Genomic DNA, 19,282 nt, shown 5'->3' with positions numbered 1-19,282 from the left:
GGTTATGCTCTGTCTACTCTCTTTGCTGGTTTTGAGTTGTTTTCTGTTGTTTAAACAAACAAACAAACAAGCAAAACACTAAAAATATTTTCTTAAGAAGTATTAAAGTTCTCTTTCATTCAAACTAATTATCACCTGTGAATAAAGCATAATAACGTTATCTATAGTGGATCTGCTGCAGAACAACTTTTTAGTTATATACTCAAGTTAATGTCAGATTTAAATATACAACGTAGTGACTTTATTTATCATTTATTTTTCCTTTGGTGTATGAAAATCCTAGGTCCCTATTGATATGATATGGTATGTACACACACACACACACACACACACACACACACACATATATGTGTGCATTTCTATGTTTTAAATAAGATAAATTCTAAGGATTTCATGACCTATTTCTATCCCTGGAAGATATGCTGTTTTGCTGTGGAAAAAGATGTGGCTATGTGGCAACTGGGTCTATTCTGAGACAGATAGCATCCTGTGGTACCCTTTCTGGTAGCCCTTTTACTGTATCATATATAAATATGTGATACATTAGGAGGTGCCATAACTTTAGAGAGGCGCAAGGTTTTTTTTCCATCTCATTTCATCTGGTTTGTACAGTTTAGCATATGGCTTAGTTAAGAGCAGTTGACACAGACTTACTCCAGAGAAGCCTCAGAGAGTATTTTTTGGCTGGTATAAAAAACCTGGGAAATAGGACAACTGCATCTAAATCCTTGGCTGAAGGAATGTGTTTACCTTCCGTCGCTTGATTTCACTATTTAGAGATCACACCACATACTTGTCTGCTCAGAAAGAATGTTACAGCCTTTTCTTTCAGATAGGGACATTGGGAAAATGATTTATACCTTTGCTGTCTTAAGAATGAGCTACTGGAATCAGCATTTGGCAGGATACTGCCTCCAGGAAAAATGCATGATTGTGTCTGGGCATCAGTTAGTGGAAAAATTTTCCTGAAGATTTAGTTGTGATAAGCAGAGACTCTTAGGAGCACAGTGGCTTGTTTATATGTTGGGAGGGAACTTGCTGTTGACAGAGGAATACTCTGCTGTTTTCAGAGAGGAATACTCACTGACTCTTGCTTCTTGCTTGTCAGTTTGTGCAAGGATTTGTCTGCCCCAGATGTGTTTCAAGGTATAATGATGCTTTTAGGCTTTTCAAATAGATAATCAGAAAAAAAATTTCTGAGTAGCGACTACTGAGTGTTATCTAACCATTATTTTAAAAGTTTGTAGCATTCAGTGCCATCATTAAGAAAAGGATTTCAGTAGATATTTGACTTTTTATTGTGTTTATGAATATTTGCATATGCAATAAGTATTTGAGAATTTTTAATAAAATGCAGAAAATATCAATTAAATAACACTGATATACAAAAAATATAATTTTAGTTTTTCATGTTTTACTCTAATAATAATAGTAGTAAACTGATTAAGTGGGTCATTGAAATATTTATTTCAGTGCCTGAAGACCCACCTAACAACATAACTTTTCAGAAGATACCAGATGAAGTAACAAAATTCCAAGTAACATTTGTGCCACCATCTGAACCAAACGGAAATATTCAAGTATATCAAGCTGTGGTTTACAATGAAGATGACCCTGCTGCCATCCAGATCCACAACCTTAGTGTCATTGAAAAAAAAGATCAGTCAGTCACTGCCATGATAGAAGGACTAAAAGGAGGACATACCTATAATGTCAGCGTAAGAACTGATACATTTGGGGGGCAGGGAGTATTTTCTTTTCTTTGATAAAAGTGGGAGATTAGTTTGAAATTTTGGCTGAATATGAGATTTTCATGCCAAGGATGTTATCTGAGGTGCAAAGGCAGGCAGGTCTGAGGAACAAGTGGAGCAATGAACAGGATAGAGTGGGAGCAGGATGCATCACTAGTCTGGATGACCAGTTCATGTACGTAGCAAAGCAATTTGTGACACATAGTCACAAGCACAAGACTGAAATTCTCTCTTAATTCCAGTACTGGCATTGCTCACTGGACATGAAAGCAAGGTGAGCTTACTAGAACTATGTGCATGAAGTACTTTCAAATAGTCAGAGACTGGGACATGTAAGGAGGAAAGATCATTTTTTAAGTGAACTTGCTTACTTCTCTTTTAAGAGCTACATTATAAGCAATGACATTTTACCACACCTAGGATTTTAAAGCAATGTAAAGTAAGTTCTAGCCTAGTGTGAATAACAAAAGAAGTGTTTTGGCATTTATTGTTGCTACAGCTATATCCAGAAATGGCCGATATGAAGCTATTACAATACTCATTAAAACAAATGTTTGTTTTTTTCAGGTGTATGCAATTAATGGTGCTGGCGCAGGGCCAAAAATTCAATTGAAAATAACCATGGATATCAAAGGTATGTCCCATAAAGTACACTATATCTGAAATCTCTATAAATTCTGAAGAAATTGCTGTTCCACCTGTGATTACACAGCTGTGTGCCTTGAGCTATTATTTAGGGGCCACATAATGTAGGAACAGTAATATATAATTGATCCCCTTGAATTGTAGTGTTCAGTTTTGCTGATCATTTGCTATTTGTATCAGAATCATACTGTCAAGCACATGCAGATTCACTGAAATAATCATATCAAGTTCAATATTTTAGTCACCATCAGCAAACAGCTTAGAATATGACATAGAATAGCTAAGTTTGCAGTATCACAGTTGTCGAAATAAACAAAGTCATTGATATTAACTGAAAAATTAAAACTCACTCTTTTTATTGTTTTTTCTTTTAATTGAAAATTATATATGTAGGCATTTATCAGAATATAGTTTTTAGAGGCTTTAGACAGTAAGTAGAACATTAAATAGTCCCTGAAAATATGCTGGAGATTTTTTTTTGCTTAACTCAGCTGTGTGCCTGTACCTGTAGTGAAAATATTGTAAAACAGAACTCTGTGGTATATCTTTACTTAAAAACAGAACCGCCAAGGCCCAAAAAGAAACCAGCACCAGTTTATGATACCAATGGAGCATTACTCGTCACAGCTACAACAATTACAATCAGAATGCCAATATGTTATTACAGTGATGATCATGGCCCTATCAAGAAGATACAAGTTCTTGTTGCGGAAGCTGAAGGTAGAGTTAATAAATTCCCTTGAAAACTGTTTTCAGGTTCAGGCTGTTTGTCTTTTTCATTTGTTTCTTGGATTTCAGTAATTTCATTTTAGAAGACAGACAACAAAGTCACTTCTGCTGTAGCAACCACACTGAGGGCATACAATGTGGGCTGGGTACCGGATTCTGGGAATGCTTTCCTGTGAAGTGTCTTCCATGCTGTTTAAAGCCAACAATATTATTCAGTCCCTAATTTTATCACTATAGTTCTTTATTTTCTGTTTCCTTGAAAAACACCCCAACATTTGACATTTGTGAGTAGAAATAAATATGAGACTTTTGGGGTTTGGCAAAGTTATTCTTCTGTTGCTATTAGTGTTGCCTGTAAAATAATGCAGCCATGTGCAGTTGATATTTCCATTTCATTACGGGGGCAGAGAGTCATATAAATCCCCTCTGCAGACTGTGGGTAAGAATGTTTATTCCCTTGTACGGGCTGATGATCATTTACTTGTGTGAACAGTGCTGTGAAACCTTTTGAGTAATTGCTTACCAAAGTGAGTGGGAGTTTTATGATGGGACATCTCATGGTCAGGCTTACTTTACCTAAGAAGGACAGACTCCAGGTATTTAAAAGCCTTATTTTACTTGATTTCAAAGTATAGAAGTAAAGTATGCACATTAAGTGAATGCACCTTAAGTGTCTCACCTTTTTCTGAATTTTCCATTTTTGCACTAATCCTAATGACCTTTACTTCATAGCTATTGCAGTGAAGATTCTCTTGAACTGAAAGATAAACAAATACCATGCTAAGCAACACTGTGAAAATTTTTCTCATGAGCTGCTGGGTACCGTCCATGTATGGAAATCTAGTAATTTAATTTATGAAATAATTGTTACTGTATTCAGACAAAAGAGTTTTTACTGGCTTTGCTAGCTAGCCATGCTCAGTTTCAAGGTCGAGTGTCTTGTGCAAGTAGTATACTTTACAGATGGAACTGCTGCGTGAAATTGCCCCTCAGATTTTCTAGATGTGATTTAGTTGGCTTACTCAGAGTTGACAAAACGTGGATAGTGTGGATTGTAAGGAAATTTGGGTTTAAGTGCAAATTCAGTTATAGGCTCATTTGTGTGAATTGCACCAATAGTGTGCTAAGCTCTTAAAAAATAATTTTCTACATAACTTCTTTAATTGCAGTCTGGTTAGAATGTAAATCGTATCTTACTTTTTTTTTTTTGACAATAGCTCAGCATGATGGGAATGTTACAAAGTGGTATGATGCCTACTTCAACAGACCAAGGCCATATTTTACAAATGAAGGCTTTCCAAACCCACCATGCATAGAAGGAAAAGAAGATCTGAATGGGAAAGAAGAGATATATGTCATAGGTGCTGATACTACATGTCTGATACCAGGCAGTCAAGACAAAATATGTAACGGCCCACTGAAACCAAGAAGGCAGTACCTGTAAGTACATCTGTCTCCATGTTTGTCCAAGAGAAAGATTTAAGTGCAATACAGATTTATGCAAACACTCAAAACATATAGTTAAATTAGAAAAGGAGGAGACTGAACTGATTATCATACATATCTAATTTTAATTTTTTTGGCTGAGCCTAGATATCGGAGACAATCTTTTTACAAAATTTTCAAGCAAATGAAGATGCTTATTGAGTTCTTAAATTAAATAAATCCAAATTTGAGATAAGTATTTCACATTGGGGTTTTTTATACATTTAAGATTTTGACACTGAGTTCTTGATGTCTGTCATAATGTCACTTTTCCAGGTGAATAATGATTTAAAATTATGTTATACTAAACTTAAATATATTCTTTTAGTTTGTAAGTTAAGAAAATGCATATAAACTTTATTTCATTACTTTTCCTGGTTTTCTTTCACAGATTTAAGTTCAGAGCAACTAACATTAAAGGGCAGTTTACAGATTCTGACTATTCTGACCCTGTCAAAACATTGGGTAAGAAGACTGTAATTTACTAAAGTGTTTCTCTATTTCTAAAGAGTCTACACAATTCCATGTTTCTTTTTAATACAGTGGTTTCTGGGAAGTCAATAATCTCTATGTTTATTGGATGTAGCTTAACTAGAATGGCTGAAGAAATATATCCATTGCCTTGTATGTCCTTTTGAAGTAGTCAAGGGATTCTACATCAGCCTGGACTGTTAAATGAAGAGGCAGTATTGATGAAGTTTGTTTGCAGAGATTCAATTATATCAATAAAAATGTTGCCAGGATAGTTCATCTTGTTTGGCAAACTATTGTAGCTATTCTGTTTGTGCTGTTTCTTTCTGTGTTGGATGTGGAACAAGTACTGGATGCATGACAAATTGGCTGGGTGGCTTAGCACAAAGAATGGTGGTTAAATGGAGTTCATCTGGCTGGTTCCTAGTGGAGTTCCCCAGGGCTCACTATTTGGACAGTCCTGTTTAATGTCCCTGTTGATGACCTGGCTGAGGGGATCTAGGGCACCTTCAGTCAGTTTGCAGGTAACACCAAGTTTGGCAGGAGTGTTGATCTGCTGGAAGGTGGGAAGGCTCTGCACAGGGATCTGGACAGGCTGGATTGATGGGCCAAGGCCAGCTGGATGAGGTTTGGCAGGGCAAAGTGCTGGGTCCTGCGCTTGGACCTGTGCAGTGCTGCAGGATGGGGACAGGGTGGCTGGAATGATCCCCAAGGAATAAACGACCTGGGGGTGCTGGTCAACAGCAGCTGAACATGAGCCAGGGTGTGCCCAGGTGGTGAAGAAGGCCAATGGCATCCTGGCCGGGATCAAGAATATTGTGGCCAGCAGAGACAAGGATTGTCTCCCTGTACTTGGCACTGGTGAGGCCACACCTCGAGTCCTGTGTCCAGTTCTGAGCTCAGTACAAAAAACATTGAGGTGCTGGAGTGTGTTCAGGGAAAGACAATGGAACTGATGAAGGGTCTGGAGCACAAGTCCTGTGAGGAACAGCTGAGGGAGCTGGGGACATTTAGGCTGGAGAAAGGGAAGCTCAGGAGAGATCTTATCACTCTCTACCTGAAAGAAGGTTGTGGCAAGATAGGTGCCTGTCTCTTCTCCTAGGTAACAATCAATACGATAAGAGGAAATGTGGTGACAGGGGAGGTTTAGATCAGATATAAGGAAAAATTTCTTCACAGAAATAGCATTAAGCATTTGAACAGGTTGCCCAGGAAAGTAGTCACCATCCCTGGAGGTATTTAAAAAATGTCTAGATGTGGCACTTATGGACAGGATTTGTGGTGGCCTTGGCAGTGCTGGGTTAGCAGTAGGACTTGATGATCTTAAAGGTCTTTTCCAACTTAAATGATTCTATGATTATATTCCAGTGAGCTTAATGGCAGGTCATTTGAAGGCATGACCCTTTGGCCCCTTCATCCTTTAGATACAGACAAAGCTCCATATGAATTAATAAATTAATATTGTCAAATAGAATCCATCTGGTTCTAAAGTCACTAGCAAATAGGCCAGCAGTTATTTGGTCTGAAATCAAACACAATTCCTTCTTGGCCATGTTGATATACCTCCAAAACTGGGAATGACATCTCTTGTAGCAGATTGCAATAAGATCTGTAAGTTCTTTTAATATATTTGTAAGTCAGAAACTTACTTAGCTAAGCCTTAGCCCTGAATTTCTGGAAATGGATATCAAGACAACTAGATGAGTACCCAGAAGAATTTTAGTGGGAACATATTTTTCATTTGGCATTCATCTTCTGTGATATGAGCTCCCTTATTCATCTAATCCATTTTAGGAATTTGTTACATGATCTGATACTGAAGACCCTGAAATGCTAATTCATTACCTGAATGTTCTGAAAGGATCTGGCACTATTTCTCCAGCCCAGAATGCTTTGGAAAGTGCAGCATAAAAGTTCTCTTTATATGTTTTGAGTTTAAAAGTTTTAAGCAAATGAAGCAAGTATTTTTCCCAGTAAGGGAAAGATAGTGTGTCCAATCAGGGAAAACAAATTTACTGGAAATGAGTCCAACTGTATTCAATCTTCTGGGCAATTTTCCCCTTTTTAACAAAAAAATCTGCAATACTTATTGGCAGGCAGATAGAGTAATTCATTGCCTTATGCATTGTTACTGAAAACTTGTGACATTTTCTACCTTGTACAAGATATATAAGCAAGATCTGTTTGTATACTGAATAAAATGTAATAGAGAAAATACCAAAACAGGGATAAATTCCTCAGATATCCATGTCTACTCATACCCATCCAATGCCTTCTGTGCTAAACTTTAACATCAAGCATTGCTTTTTGAAGTCTAAGACTGGACTACAGCATACTTTTGTCTGGTCTTAGCTTCTAAATTTCAGAGCTTCTAAATTTCAGAGTAATTCCATCTTATGTGGAATAGATAATCAAAAGCTCTTTGCAAGCTTTCTTAAAAGTGCTGGGAAATTAACACTAAGTTGATATATCACAAGTGATGCAAGTACTGCAGTTGAATGGTCCTGAAGATAGAGCACTCTTGAGACACATAGCATGAGGAAATTTGCCCAAGAGTTTCCTTAGAAAACTTGCTTGGTTATAGGAACTTCCAGCTTGCTCTAAAAATATAACTCAGAAAACATGCCAAAAAGTCAGCTTTTATTAATCTTTGCAACCTAATTACTTCTATTGCACTCATAACATCAGCCACTCCCCAGAAGAAATTTATGCTGCCTGAAATCTGAATTGCAATTTGATTTTAAATCAGTTAGCTTCTTTATTAATAATCTCTGAAATCTGTGGGCTTCCAACATTACACTTTCATTTTATTAGCTGAAACCTCAATTTGAATTCTGGCAGAGGTATTCATAACAGCTCAAAAAAAACCTCTGGTTTTTAAATCCACTGATATAAAAGATCTTTGATCTGGAAAATCAGCAAGTTAACCTTTTGGTGCAATTTAATATTACATATCTGAAGCAGAAAAAAATATGGAAAATCTTGAGAAATCGTTTTGTGAGACATGTCAGATGCTCTTGTAGATAATAGGAATTTTGTTAGGGAGGAACACTGAAGCAGAAGTCATGGGAATATACAGCTGGAATAATGTTTTTTTAATTATAATAAAGGATACATTTTAATAGGTCCCACCCAATCATATTGGTGTACCACAACCTTCCTCTTGACCTGGAGAGGTGGAATTTCTTCCTCACAGTGCATGACTCTCATTGCAAAGTTATTGTCCATGCTACAATGAAAGCTCAGCATTTTTGCATGAGATAATCAAGGTACAGTGATAAATACTGTTTAAACTTATAATACATTAAGGCAGCTTATAACCTTTTTGTAAACTCCAATGGTTCTGTAGATCACTGTGGGGCAACTGGTAGTCCTGTGTAAGTGTACCTTTTCCATGTTAAATATAAAGCTGATGAGACAGGAAATAATCAAAATGGGATTTCCTGACACTATCTTTTGCATCAAAACCAACCTTATGGGATTTTATTATTGCAATTTTTATCATCATGCATTGAATGCAGCACTTCGGAATTACATGTCATGATATTCACTATTTTGTCTCCTTTTCCATGCCCATGATTATCTCTACAGATATGTCTACAGAGATATGTTTAGTCCTCCCCTGTTGCAAAGAAGCATGAGAAAATGTGGGGTTTTTTAATTCTTGGTTGGCATTATACCAGCACTGTTTTGTTTAATAACATCTGCATTTTTTGATTAATGTTAATTGTATATTTTAACATAGACTTCAATGTTCAGTGCAAAATAGGTAGAACTTTTGTAAGAGGTTCCCTTGGATATTCTTCTGTTCTTCCACATTGCTAATACTTTTGCCCTATCACAGTGAAAAGTGAGTGGCAGGAACTTTTTCATTCATTTTCTCATTGAAACATTTGTGTATGTACTTGCTTTTCCATTCCATTATCTTTACCTAAGATTAAATATTTTCTTACCATGTAATGTCCAGTGTTGAATCTAAAATTTTACTAATGCAGTGGAAGGATTGCTTCAGGTGTTTTTCAAACTATACTGAATTCTGTTGTCTGTCACTTCATACATAGGCATGATATTGCCTATTCGTTTTGGTGTCAGTTTACAATCTCACACTTTCTTCTGATAAATTTCTACCTAGCCTACTGTTTCCTATGCTGTATTATTGTAGCTGATTATTCCTGCCTATATGTAGAACCATGCACTTGTTCTTACAAAAGTTCTGTTTTAAGGTGACTTCAGATAAATCAGGATCATTTTGAATTTTACTCACGTTTTCTTGTGTACATCAATCCAGATCATTTGCAATATACTCTCAAATCCAAAAAATCACAAAGCCAATACTATGGTGTTCCCCAGTGTTTCCAGTAGGGAGGATGTTGTTCCTTGTCTGGGAAATAATTTCATATGGCAGGAAGCAGTACATTTTCTCCTTCTCCTTGAGACTAAACAGGAGCTAAGTTTTTCTACAGTGGGCCAGCAAGTGGAGGTGAATGTCAAAAAAAGAAAACAATATCAGCAGTAAAATTCCCTTGCTTTTCTTATTTTCACTATTGCCTAAGAGAAAAAGAGGGTGAATTTTGTTTTATGTACAGGGTTACAGGAAGGGTGTGAAATTAAATGAGTCACAGAAATTTAGCATTATAAAAGTTCAAAAAGAGGCCTAGAAACTACTAATCTAAATAGTTTATCAATTTCTGAATGAGCTTTCATTCTCACCTGGAAGGACTGATTAGAATACCAACACCTTTACTTTTCTGTCATAGAGTCCTTTATGATTACTTTTGACCTACTGGAGGCTATTCCTAACAATATCACCAATTCTCACATAAACCAGGAGCATGTGTTAATGGTCAGTGAAGCAGATTAATTCCAGAAAGTTCAGATCTCATCATTAGTTCAGTTCTTTCAGCACCTTTAAAATGCCTCTAAAAGTAGTATGTTTTACTTTGTGTCTGTGAGTGGCAGCTGCAAGTCTCATTGCTTTGGAGTTGTGCTCTCCCTTTTCCACTTGAGGAGCTGGAGCAGTCCTGCACAGAGGCTGAAGCAGGAGATGAACTCAGGCCAGACTGATGTTACTGCAATATAGACTGACCTTATATTGGAATCTGTGATATTTAAATGCTCCTGAGATTGTAGAGTCTCTGTCTTTCAGCCCTGCTGCCAAAGAAGAAGTCGTAATTTGTCTGTGCTGGTTTTCAAGGTTGTTTATTCTTGCTTATCTATAACATGTTCTCTCTGACCTGCAGTAGGTCTGTCTTGCAGGACAGCGTGCAGGGCTCTGCCCCTCAGTGGGATGTTACAAACATTATATACTAGAAACTATGTGTGCTATCTTTACAATAACGTGCCAATATCTATCACCTATGTTGAATAGTGTGGCCCCAGCCTAAACCAGTAGAAAAATGCCAACACCACAGTGAAACATGGAGGACATGAAGAAGAAGAAAAAGGACAAGACACGCCAAATTTCCTCCATCTTGCTCCCTTTGAACCCCTTATCTAGAATCCTAAAATTCTACTTTTGCACCCATGCCACACTAATTACTACTTATATCAAACACTCAGAGCTCGTGATTTATCCTGTAAGATTGAAAACACTTTTCCATGGACAGAGATCAGAGACAGTGTCTCTCGGGGCTCTGTACAGGAGAGTTCCTGACCCCCTGCCAGGGTCCCAGACCTTCCAGGGCGGGATGCCCTGGATTCCCACAAGCTTAATCTGTTTAGCAAGTAAAACTGAAAAACACCAGGCAACACCTGCACATACAGCTGTATTAAAATAATGTGTTGGATAGATCAGCAATGCTGAGGAACCCTTACATAAACTGTTTCTGTTTTTGTTATACTTTTCTTTCTGAAGCAGCTCTTCAACAAACATAAAATGGGTGCAGTTATATGGAGACTAAAAGGGTCTGTCTTTCATTATTCCCTGATTTCATATTGTCAGAAATCTAAAAATTCCAAAGAATCTATGATATGTTACCTTTCCACTTTCTGTTGCAGGTGAAGGACTGACAGGAAGATCTGTAGAAGTTGTCCTTGCTGTTACTTTGTGTATACTTTCAGTCGTTCTTTTGGTGGCTGCAGTATATGCTTTTGCAAGGTGAAATTTATATATCATTGCCATAGCTGGCTTGAAAACACTCAAAAGTGGTTTAAAGAAGTTGAAACAGTCCTATAAGTGGAACTAATCTGTAATTTCAAAATGTCTTGATTTTTTTTTAGGGTTTTTTTTTTTATGTAGAACTTTAGGGAGAGACTCACAAAAATTTTGTCTAGTGAGGGTAACCTCCATAGATGAAGAAAATCCAACTTCTTCAGAGGGAAAATCAGAGTGGTAGCCTTTCTTAACTTTTCAGAGCCACTTCTCTAGTGACAGATCAGAGTGTCAGCTGGTTGTAGTTATTGTGATGGCTAATACTATCTTCAGCTGGGTATGAAGTAAATAATCTCAATTACATTTTCTGTCTTCCTAATAAATTTATCAGTTAAATACATTGAGTTCTCACATGGGGAACACAAATTGAGTTTTAATTCAAATACTGAACAAAATATCCATGTAAAGAAGCAGCTAGTTTTCTCATTCATCAGTTCTGTTCTTACTCAGCTGCATTATTCAGGCATTACCAAAGAATTTATGTAGGAAAACTAAAAGAATACAGCATGTAGATTCTTTCATCTGAATTTTAGACAACATAAATTTGACTAAATTACAATTACTAAATTACAGTTTGACTAAATAAAAGCCAAGGAAGTATTCTTGGCAACCATTTTTCAGTTTCAGCCTGTCAAATCAAAGTATTGACATATGTGTCCTTAAATATTTTGCATGTGTATTTTTGACTATTATTTTCCATTTAGAATTCGGCAAAAGCAAAAAGAGGGAGGCACATACTCCCCACGAGATGCTGAAATTATTGACACAAAATTCAAACTGGATCAGCTGATCACAGTGGCAGACCTGGAGCTGAAGGATGAGAGATTTACACGGTAAGCATACTCCGTAAGCAAAACAGTAGTCCAAAGGGTCTGTAGCCATGACCCCTTTCTGACCTTTGCTTGTTTGGAAATGTTTGTGCTGTTCTTATTTACACAGGTCATTGAGATCCTTTTTCAAAGAATGACCTCCATCCTCAAGACACTTCTCACCAGCTTTTAGAAAATCTCTTAATCTTAAGCTCTTTTTACAACAAGATAAAAATATAAGTGCAAATCACTGTTTAATTTTTAATTTTAGCCAAAGAAGGGTTGCATATTTTAAACATGCAGAATTTCCGAGTGTTTTTAATGGCCCAATTTTTTGTTTAGGCTGCAAACTTACAAAATCTTTCTGAAAAAGCCAGACTCCTAGAAGTCCCTGCCAACTAATTCAAGAACAAATCAACTAGCTCAAGAAAAAAATCTGTCATTGTTTAATTGACATTTTGAAAGCATTTGTCTTTTTTTATAAAAGGGATTGGCATAACATCTGGGGTTCTGTGGAGCCTAGCACACTGGCTATCTTACCATTGATTCATTTAAGGTGCATGCAACAATTCACATTTTGTATCTGACAAGAAATCTTGTCACAGATATTTATCAGAAGAACTGCTTTTTGACTGCCAGAAATGTTGATATTACTCAACAAATAAAAATAATGGTGATTATCAATAATATATGACATCCAACTGTGTTAGAAATATTTGGTGGACGTTCCTCACCTGTCTGTATTTTCCCTGCTGTCTCACAGATGAAACACTGTGGTAGGCAGTCTCCTTAAAGATGAGAAGCCTAAAATAGTCTTGCCCTAGTAGCTAAATATCCTACTGTTGCAGACTAGGAATGGCTGGAAGATGAAAGGTTGTAGCTGTTGACCTGGGGTTTTTGTGTATGTCTGTGTGTGGTACAGAGTAAGTTGATTGCATGTACAAACCTGTTCAAAATAGAGCACAAAAGAATGGCTGCTTGGAACAGATGAGAAAACATACTGGGAATCATCTGGAACTCATTGACGTAAGGGTTGGGGTATGTCCTGTGCGGGGCACTTGTTCAGATAGCAGAATTTAGTACCTGCTAATAACAGAGCAAAGCATCCTCTGAAGCAGAACCATTGTCAATGCACTGCAGTAACTGTGCCTCAGATAAATGATCTTGATGGATTTTCAAAATTATCTTGTTTCCACATTGTTAGCTGAATTAGTACTAATGTTCTTTATGTACTAAAGTGTTAATGGATTTTACTTCCAGATACTCTTCATTTTTCTTCAGACGCAAGGAGATTTTTGTCATCCAGTAAGTTTTTATATTATTGAAGCAACATGGTGTGTTTTCCATTCTGGTCTCTTAACCTGCGTGTTATCATACTATATTGAATGATATACCTAATCAAAATGAAACAGCAATGTTTGCAGATATTCTAATGGCAAACAATGGTATTTTTCATCATGAAATCATGTATATTGTTAGTCCCTAATGTTGAATTATAGGACTTTCATGACTATTTTCAAATAAACCAGGGTAATTTTTAAATGGAAATTATAACATAGTATGACAATATAGTCCTGATATAAACACCCTATCCTTGAAACAAAGGCAGTGTAAACGTGACATGAGAAACATGTTGTTTCTTTGGAAGTTAGGATATATATACTTAAGAGAAATTTGATTTTTTCCTCAACTATCTTTTGTACTCACACTGCAGCTGTTTCATACTATGTCCCAACAATCTTAGCAACATATCCATGCAGTGAAATTCTTTGTTGGTTTACAGATAACATTCTGACACTTTTCTGTCGAAATTATGTGTATTTCAAATTTTTACAGTCTCAAACTCTAAAGGGTAATTGAAAACTATAATATTTCATACTTATGTACACTTCATTATGTGATTTATGCACAGCAAGACCTTTACTGAACAGTGCTTCAGCAGTTATAGTTACATCACCCTTATTTTAATGAGTCAGTCTCACTTTTTGGTTTGCAATTTGTTATGTCCTTCCATCTCTATTTTCCTCTTCCTGCCTTTCAACTGTCCTTTAATGGCCAAAAACAAACACTTTCTACTTCTGTCACTGTAAGGCACATGATGTAGCTGTTGAAATTTTGGATTATTATTTTTCAAACCATAGTGGCACTGAAGCTACAGTAGGCTCCTTGCGCAGGTCCTTCGTTGAACATTATGACAAACTGATGAAGTGCAGACACTAATTGAGAGCTCCTCAGGACAGGATTCATGACATCTTTTCATCTGGAAGACAGAAAATGTGCCTCCAAGGAACTCTCCTTGATAACATACATCTAGTAATGAGGGGCAGGATATGATTTATTTGTTCAATTTTTTTAGTCCATTTTGGCTTTTTTTTTTTTTTTTTTTTTTAAGCCTTAAAGAATCTTTCACTATGTATAATATTCTGTTCTGGTAAAGTCAATAACCAAAAGGGACATTTTAGGTGTTTCTAGTGCTGTCTTTAATCTAGTTAACCCTTCCTGGTAATGAGGAGTTATATCAGGGAGCTGGCAGAATCATGGCAGCATATACTAAGGCAGCTTACTGCAAAACCTAATAACTAAAATGTTTTTGTTTCCTGTGTTTAGATTTCCACAGCTGCATGAAAGAACTTTTGTACCTGTTGTCACCAGGGAACAGCTATGCTAAACTCAATCACAGTTCCAGTTCTTGTGTTGACCCTATCATTCTCATAATTTGTGGCTAAAGCAGTGACATGTTAGCATGTTTAATTATAGTATTTAATGCTGGTGACTGCAGTCTAACCTTCACAAATTTCCCATGCATTTGGAATGGGCATCACTGCATCTGCACTATCTACACTGCCTGCCTTTAGGCATCTATCTCAGCTGTGTTTGCAGAGCTTGCTGTGTTCCAGTTTGTGGCATCTTGCAAGTGTATGAGGAGGGCAGAGATGGGCAGATTCCTTTACCAGACTGGCATGTTTGTATTTTTCAGGCAGCAGTAAATCTACTGAAATCTGGTCCAGCTTCACCCTGAAAGGGCAATGGGGAGTTTGGGTGAAAATCCTAGGTTATAAACAGAACAATATAGATTTGTTCCCTCCACCTACTAATCATCCCATTCAGTGCTCATTTGAAGGGGGTATTCTGGAAAACAGCTTTTTTTGTCACTACTCTGACATTATATTATTCAGCTACTATAAGTCAATAAAGGCACACACTTGCAGCTGACAGAGTTCATCCACAGAATCAAAATATTCCAGCCTGCTCCATGAGTTCCTTCTTGCCTGTCTTTCATCCATTGTCTCTTCAGACATTCTCTCATACTTGGTGGATCAGGGCTTATGAACTTGGCTCATAGTCTCAGAAAATTTTTGCTGCTGGTATCTCATGAGAAAAACAATAAATTGGAAAAAAAATTTCTGTTCTGTATGAATATGGCTGGAAATACTTTTCATCATTCTTAGATCAAAAATTCAACAGCTCAGAAAACATTCAGTATAGGTTAATAAAAACATTATATTTCACACATTTTTATAACTTTTTTAATATGAAGTATTTTGCACTACAAAAGTCAGTTTGAGTAGGAAAAGAGAAATTAAAAAATGCCAAGCATTCCATTTCAATAATTTTGAAAGTTTTTTGGGGTAACATTTTTGGTTTTTGGACCAGGAAATCAAAGGAAAAATCCCAGTAGTAGTCATTCAACTTAATTAAAATAATAAAAAAAAATAATTTACAAACTTTAGTGGCTAAAATTACTGATGCTAGCTAGTACATATACACTCACTCTCAACAAGTCTTTGTTAAACATTTGATCAATTGGATGTCATTTCAGAGGGCATGCAGGGAATTAAGTCCTACTGCATTTAGTGGAAAATGAGATCCTTATGAATCCCAAATGCTAATTTTGAATGTTTGGGACATACATTGCATTCTGTGATGGTGGAGATGGTGTGAGACAACAGTAAAAAACAACATTGTTCAAAACATACATAGCCCATCAATCTGAACTGGATTAAACACTGTTTCATTAAGCTCGCTGAAGATATATATATACTGGATGTACTTGCCTTACTTACAACAGTTCCACAGGGTTTGCCAAGTCACTCTTCAAAGCAGACACTAATCTTCTGTAAATAGATTCTATCCTTACATTTTCAGTGTGCACCATGTTTGGTGAGATACAAGTAACTCTTCCCTGTTCCAGGTGCTTACCTAGGAGACAACTTCTCTAGCACCCTATTTTTGCAGTGGTTTCCACAGCAAGGATAAAGCCATTTAGAGGCCTGCTTTTTAAAAATCTTTCCTTGAGAAGCTGAACCTTGTGGTTGATTCTTTGAGGCTTTTGTTTCACTCTATGTGAGACAACTTGTCAAGAAAGCAGGGTCAGAAGAAATATTTCTGCATTACAGACACTGTAGCCCCTGCAAATGCCAGGTAATTAGAACTCTTTATAGAAACGTATTGTATAGAAAATTATTGTCTGATCCTATATTTCCTATATACTATGCATTCAGTGGGTGTCTATATTTGACGTAACAATTTTGCACACACATTTATTTCTATAGACCAGCCTGATACTTTCTTTGTGTAGACAGACCTGTCTTCCTTTGAGTAGAGATAGGCATGGCTTCCGCCTTGTCTTTTTCTTCAACAGGTTTCCCTTTAGTAATCAGCTATCAACAATAGGCTTCCTGAAATTTGTGTTCCAGGAGAACAAGGTTTATGAATGTATGTGTCCTGGTACAATGGAAGAAATGACCATGTGTTCTCTTTCCTTAGGCCTTTAATATGTACAAGTGTTAAGCTCAATATTACTCTCAATTAACTTTTTAAAAATTAGTTCCTCTGTTGGTCTTAGGAAGTGTCAGTGGTGCTTATGAGTTAAGGCTTTTGCCTACATAGTAATTTCTGTAGTTTTCTGGTTGGATGAAGTTTTAATTCCCTGTGGATTTCAGATGATTGACCCAGAGAGAAAGCTGAGTCTGTGTGACAATGTCTTCAGTTATCATTGCCAACACAAATAAATGGCTTCTTTCTAGCTCTATCATATGTAATCTGAGTGTGATTCAGATTTTTGATGGTCTTTAAAAAAAACCCACACATGAAACAATACCCTGTTTAAAAGAAAATCAGATTTAAAGCTATAAAGCATTCTTTATTTTAGAGAATGTTTTTCTTTCCTCATATCAAAGTCAGGCAAGTGGGAATCTGAAATGGTCCAGCTGAAATAGGGAAATTTTCAACTTTGTGGCTTGATTCTAAATTGTGCTCATCAAGACCTAGTGATACTTATATTTTTAAGTTTTATGCAAAACACTGGGAAATGTGGAAGACAAGACTACAGATACATGAATTTTAGTTCATTGACAAAATACTGTAAGATTATTACTCTGTATAGTCCAAGTCAAGAAATGTAGAAAAAATACTATTTTTTTAAGCCTAAGGATGCTGAAACTGAGAATTGCTGGAAGTCTTTGGACTTTGGACGTGAGAACACAAAATTCATCCCTTCTGAAGATCGTTACACAACAAAGCCAACACCTTTGCCACAGTCAGACAAGTCAGACATTAACTTTCCTAGAAGCACTTTTAAGTAAATCATCTTATTTTCTGAGCTGCCAAGCTACTGCTATGTACACTTGCTACTAAAAAAAGTGTGACAGACAGTTCAGTAGTTCTAAAAATCAATTAAATTCCTACAGATAGGTTGAAGTGTTAACCCATAGATGCCTTGCTTCTTAAAAAAAACACTGTTGGATCCATGTACCTTCAGCACTGAAACACTAAATGGACTACCTGGATTGCTTACGTACAGCACAAAAGTATTTTTATTTATTAATGACCAAACTGCATTTTCTTATTGCAAATTTCATGCAGTAAGACCTTCATTGCTAAAAATTTGAGAGGAGAGTATTTGAAAAATTACTGGAATGTCAAGTGGGACATAACTTTTTTCTGTTGTTCTGTGGTGGAGATAGGTGAATTCAAAGGAAAAAGAAGTGTAACGTACCATCAAAGTCTGCTTAAAATTTTGACCAGAAAAAAAAGCCTACAAAAAAGTTTCTGTTCTAGTCAAAGACAAATATATATTTGTGTGCAGTACTTTGCTACAGCTATTAAAAGTCTTTTTTTGTTGTTGTTGTTAGGAAACTTTAGTTCTATAATGTTGCCAATATTACAAGAAGGTAGTTTCATCTGCCACATAATGCAAACAACTTATGTGATACGATGAGCACAAGCTACATGTCTAAACATTCTGAATAGAGTGGCATGCTTTCTTATCTTCTTTTTCACTCTAAAGCTGTCCTTCAGTTGTCCTTCTTAATAAGCACTTTTATTTCTGTGGATACTTTTAATTCCAGTGAGACTGATCTAGTGAGACTTTCATAGCCAGTTTGCTTTATTTCAGGATAACTGCTCTAAAAAAGTATGTAGCACAAAGATATCTTTCATAGCTTTGAAATTAACTTCTCTGATGGTTAATAACAAATTATTCAACAATTTTATTAATATCATTTTATTATCTCAATTAAAATTTAAATAATTAAGAATAATTTCATAAACTAACTATTTTTAAAGCCATTTTTTCCTTTTCTACTAAAATTATGACAGCAATATAGTATACATTTGTATTATAGAATACTTTTCATAGTATTTTCTGTAAGAATGTATATTTGGAGGAACAGACACATAAAAGGGGTACTTAGAGTTTTTCAAAGGAGCAGGTTATCTTTTAAACTGAATTATTACAAACTTTTTTTTGCTTTTTCCTTTAGACAAGCTTTCTGAGTCTGAGTGCTCAAAATTTGGTTTCTAAATCCATTCAGAGGCAATTGTGACCAAGTTTCAAGGCCATCTGAAAGTCCTCTGAGTATAGATGCCCATGTTTCGTCTTCATGAAACCTGCTGTGAGATCAAGTTAAAGATTTAATATGTATCACAGTTTTTAAAATCGGCATATACAGAGACAGCCGCTAACATGTGAAAAATGAAGATAAAACCAGGACACAAATTTTTTAAATCTTCAGAAAACAATCACAGTTGTGGTTTCTGTAGAGGCACACCAGTATCATGATTTATCTGTGACTCATTTTAGATATCTGCTTCAAATGAGATGAAATACACCTATTTCTCCTCATTGATTGTAAAAAGCAATCTGGAATGACTGAGAAATAGGTGTCTGTGTTCAGTCAGATTAGATTGATCCTATCCTGATGATCTGAAATGGCCCTTAGAAGAATGATATTGGGTAA

The 19,282-nt window shown here is 36.2% G+C and overlaps 1 protein-coding gene across 1 annotated transcript in view; it reads left to right on the top strand.

Moving 5' to 3' along the window:
* Positions 1-19,282, top strand: part of PTPRQ (protein tyrosine phosphatase receptor type Q) — a 100,032-nt gene that overhangs the window by 62,756 nt on the left and 17,994 nt on the right. The window contains exons 29-35 of the mRNA XM_053943543.1: positions 1,474-1,718; positions 2,319-2,385; positions 2,958-3,116; positions 4,343-4,565; positions 5,002-5,075; positions 11,079-11,178; positions 11,937-12,065. Coding sequence (XP_053799518.1) covers positions 1,474-1,718; positions 2,319-2,385; positions 2,958-3,116; positions 4,343-4,565; positions 5,002-5,075; positions 11,079-11,178; positions 11,937-12,065 — 997 coding nt within the window. The remainder of the gene's footprint in view (positions 1-1,473; positions 1,719-2,318; positions 2,386-2,957; positions 3,117-4,342; positions 4,566-5,001; positions 5,076-11,078; positions 11,179-11,936; positions 12,066-19,282) is intronic.

This window comes from Vidua chalybeata, chromosome 5 (genome assembly GCF_026979565.1).
Source record: "Vidua chalybeata isolate OUT-0048 chromosome 5, bVidCha1 merged haplotype, whole genome shotgun sequence".
Lineage (NCBI taxonomy): Eukaryota > Metazoa > Chordata > Aves > Passeriformes > Viduidae > Vidua > Vidua chalybeata.
This window is presented reverse-complemented; position numbering and strand designations above follow the sequence as displayed.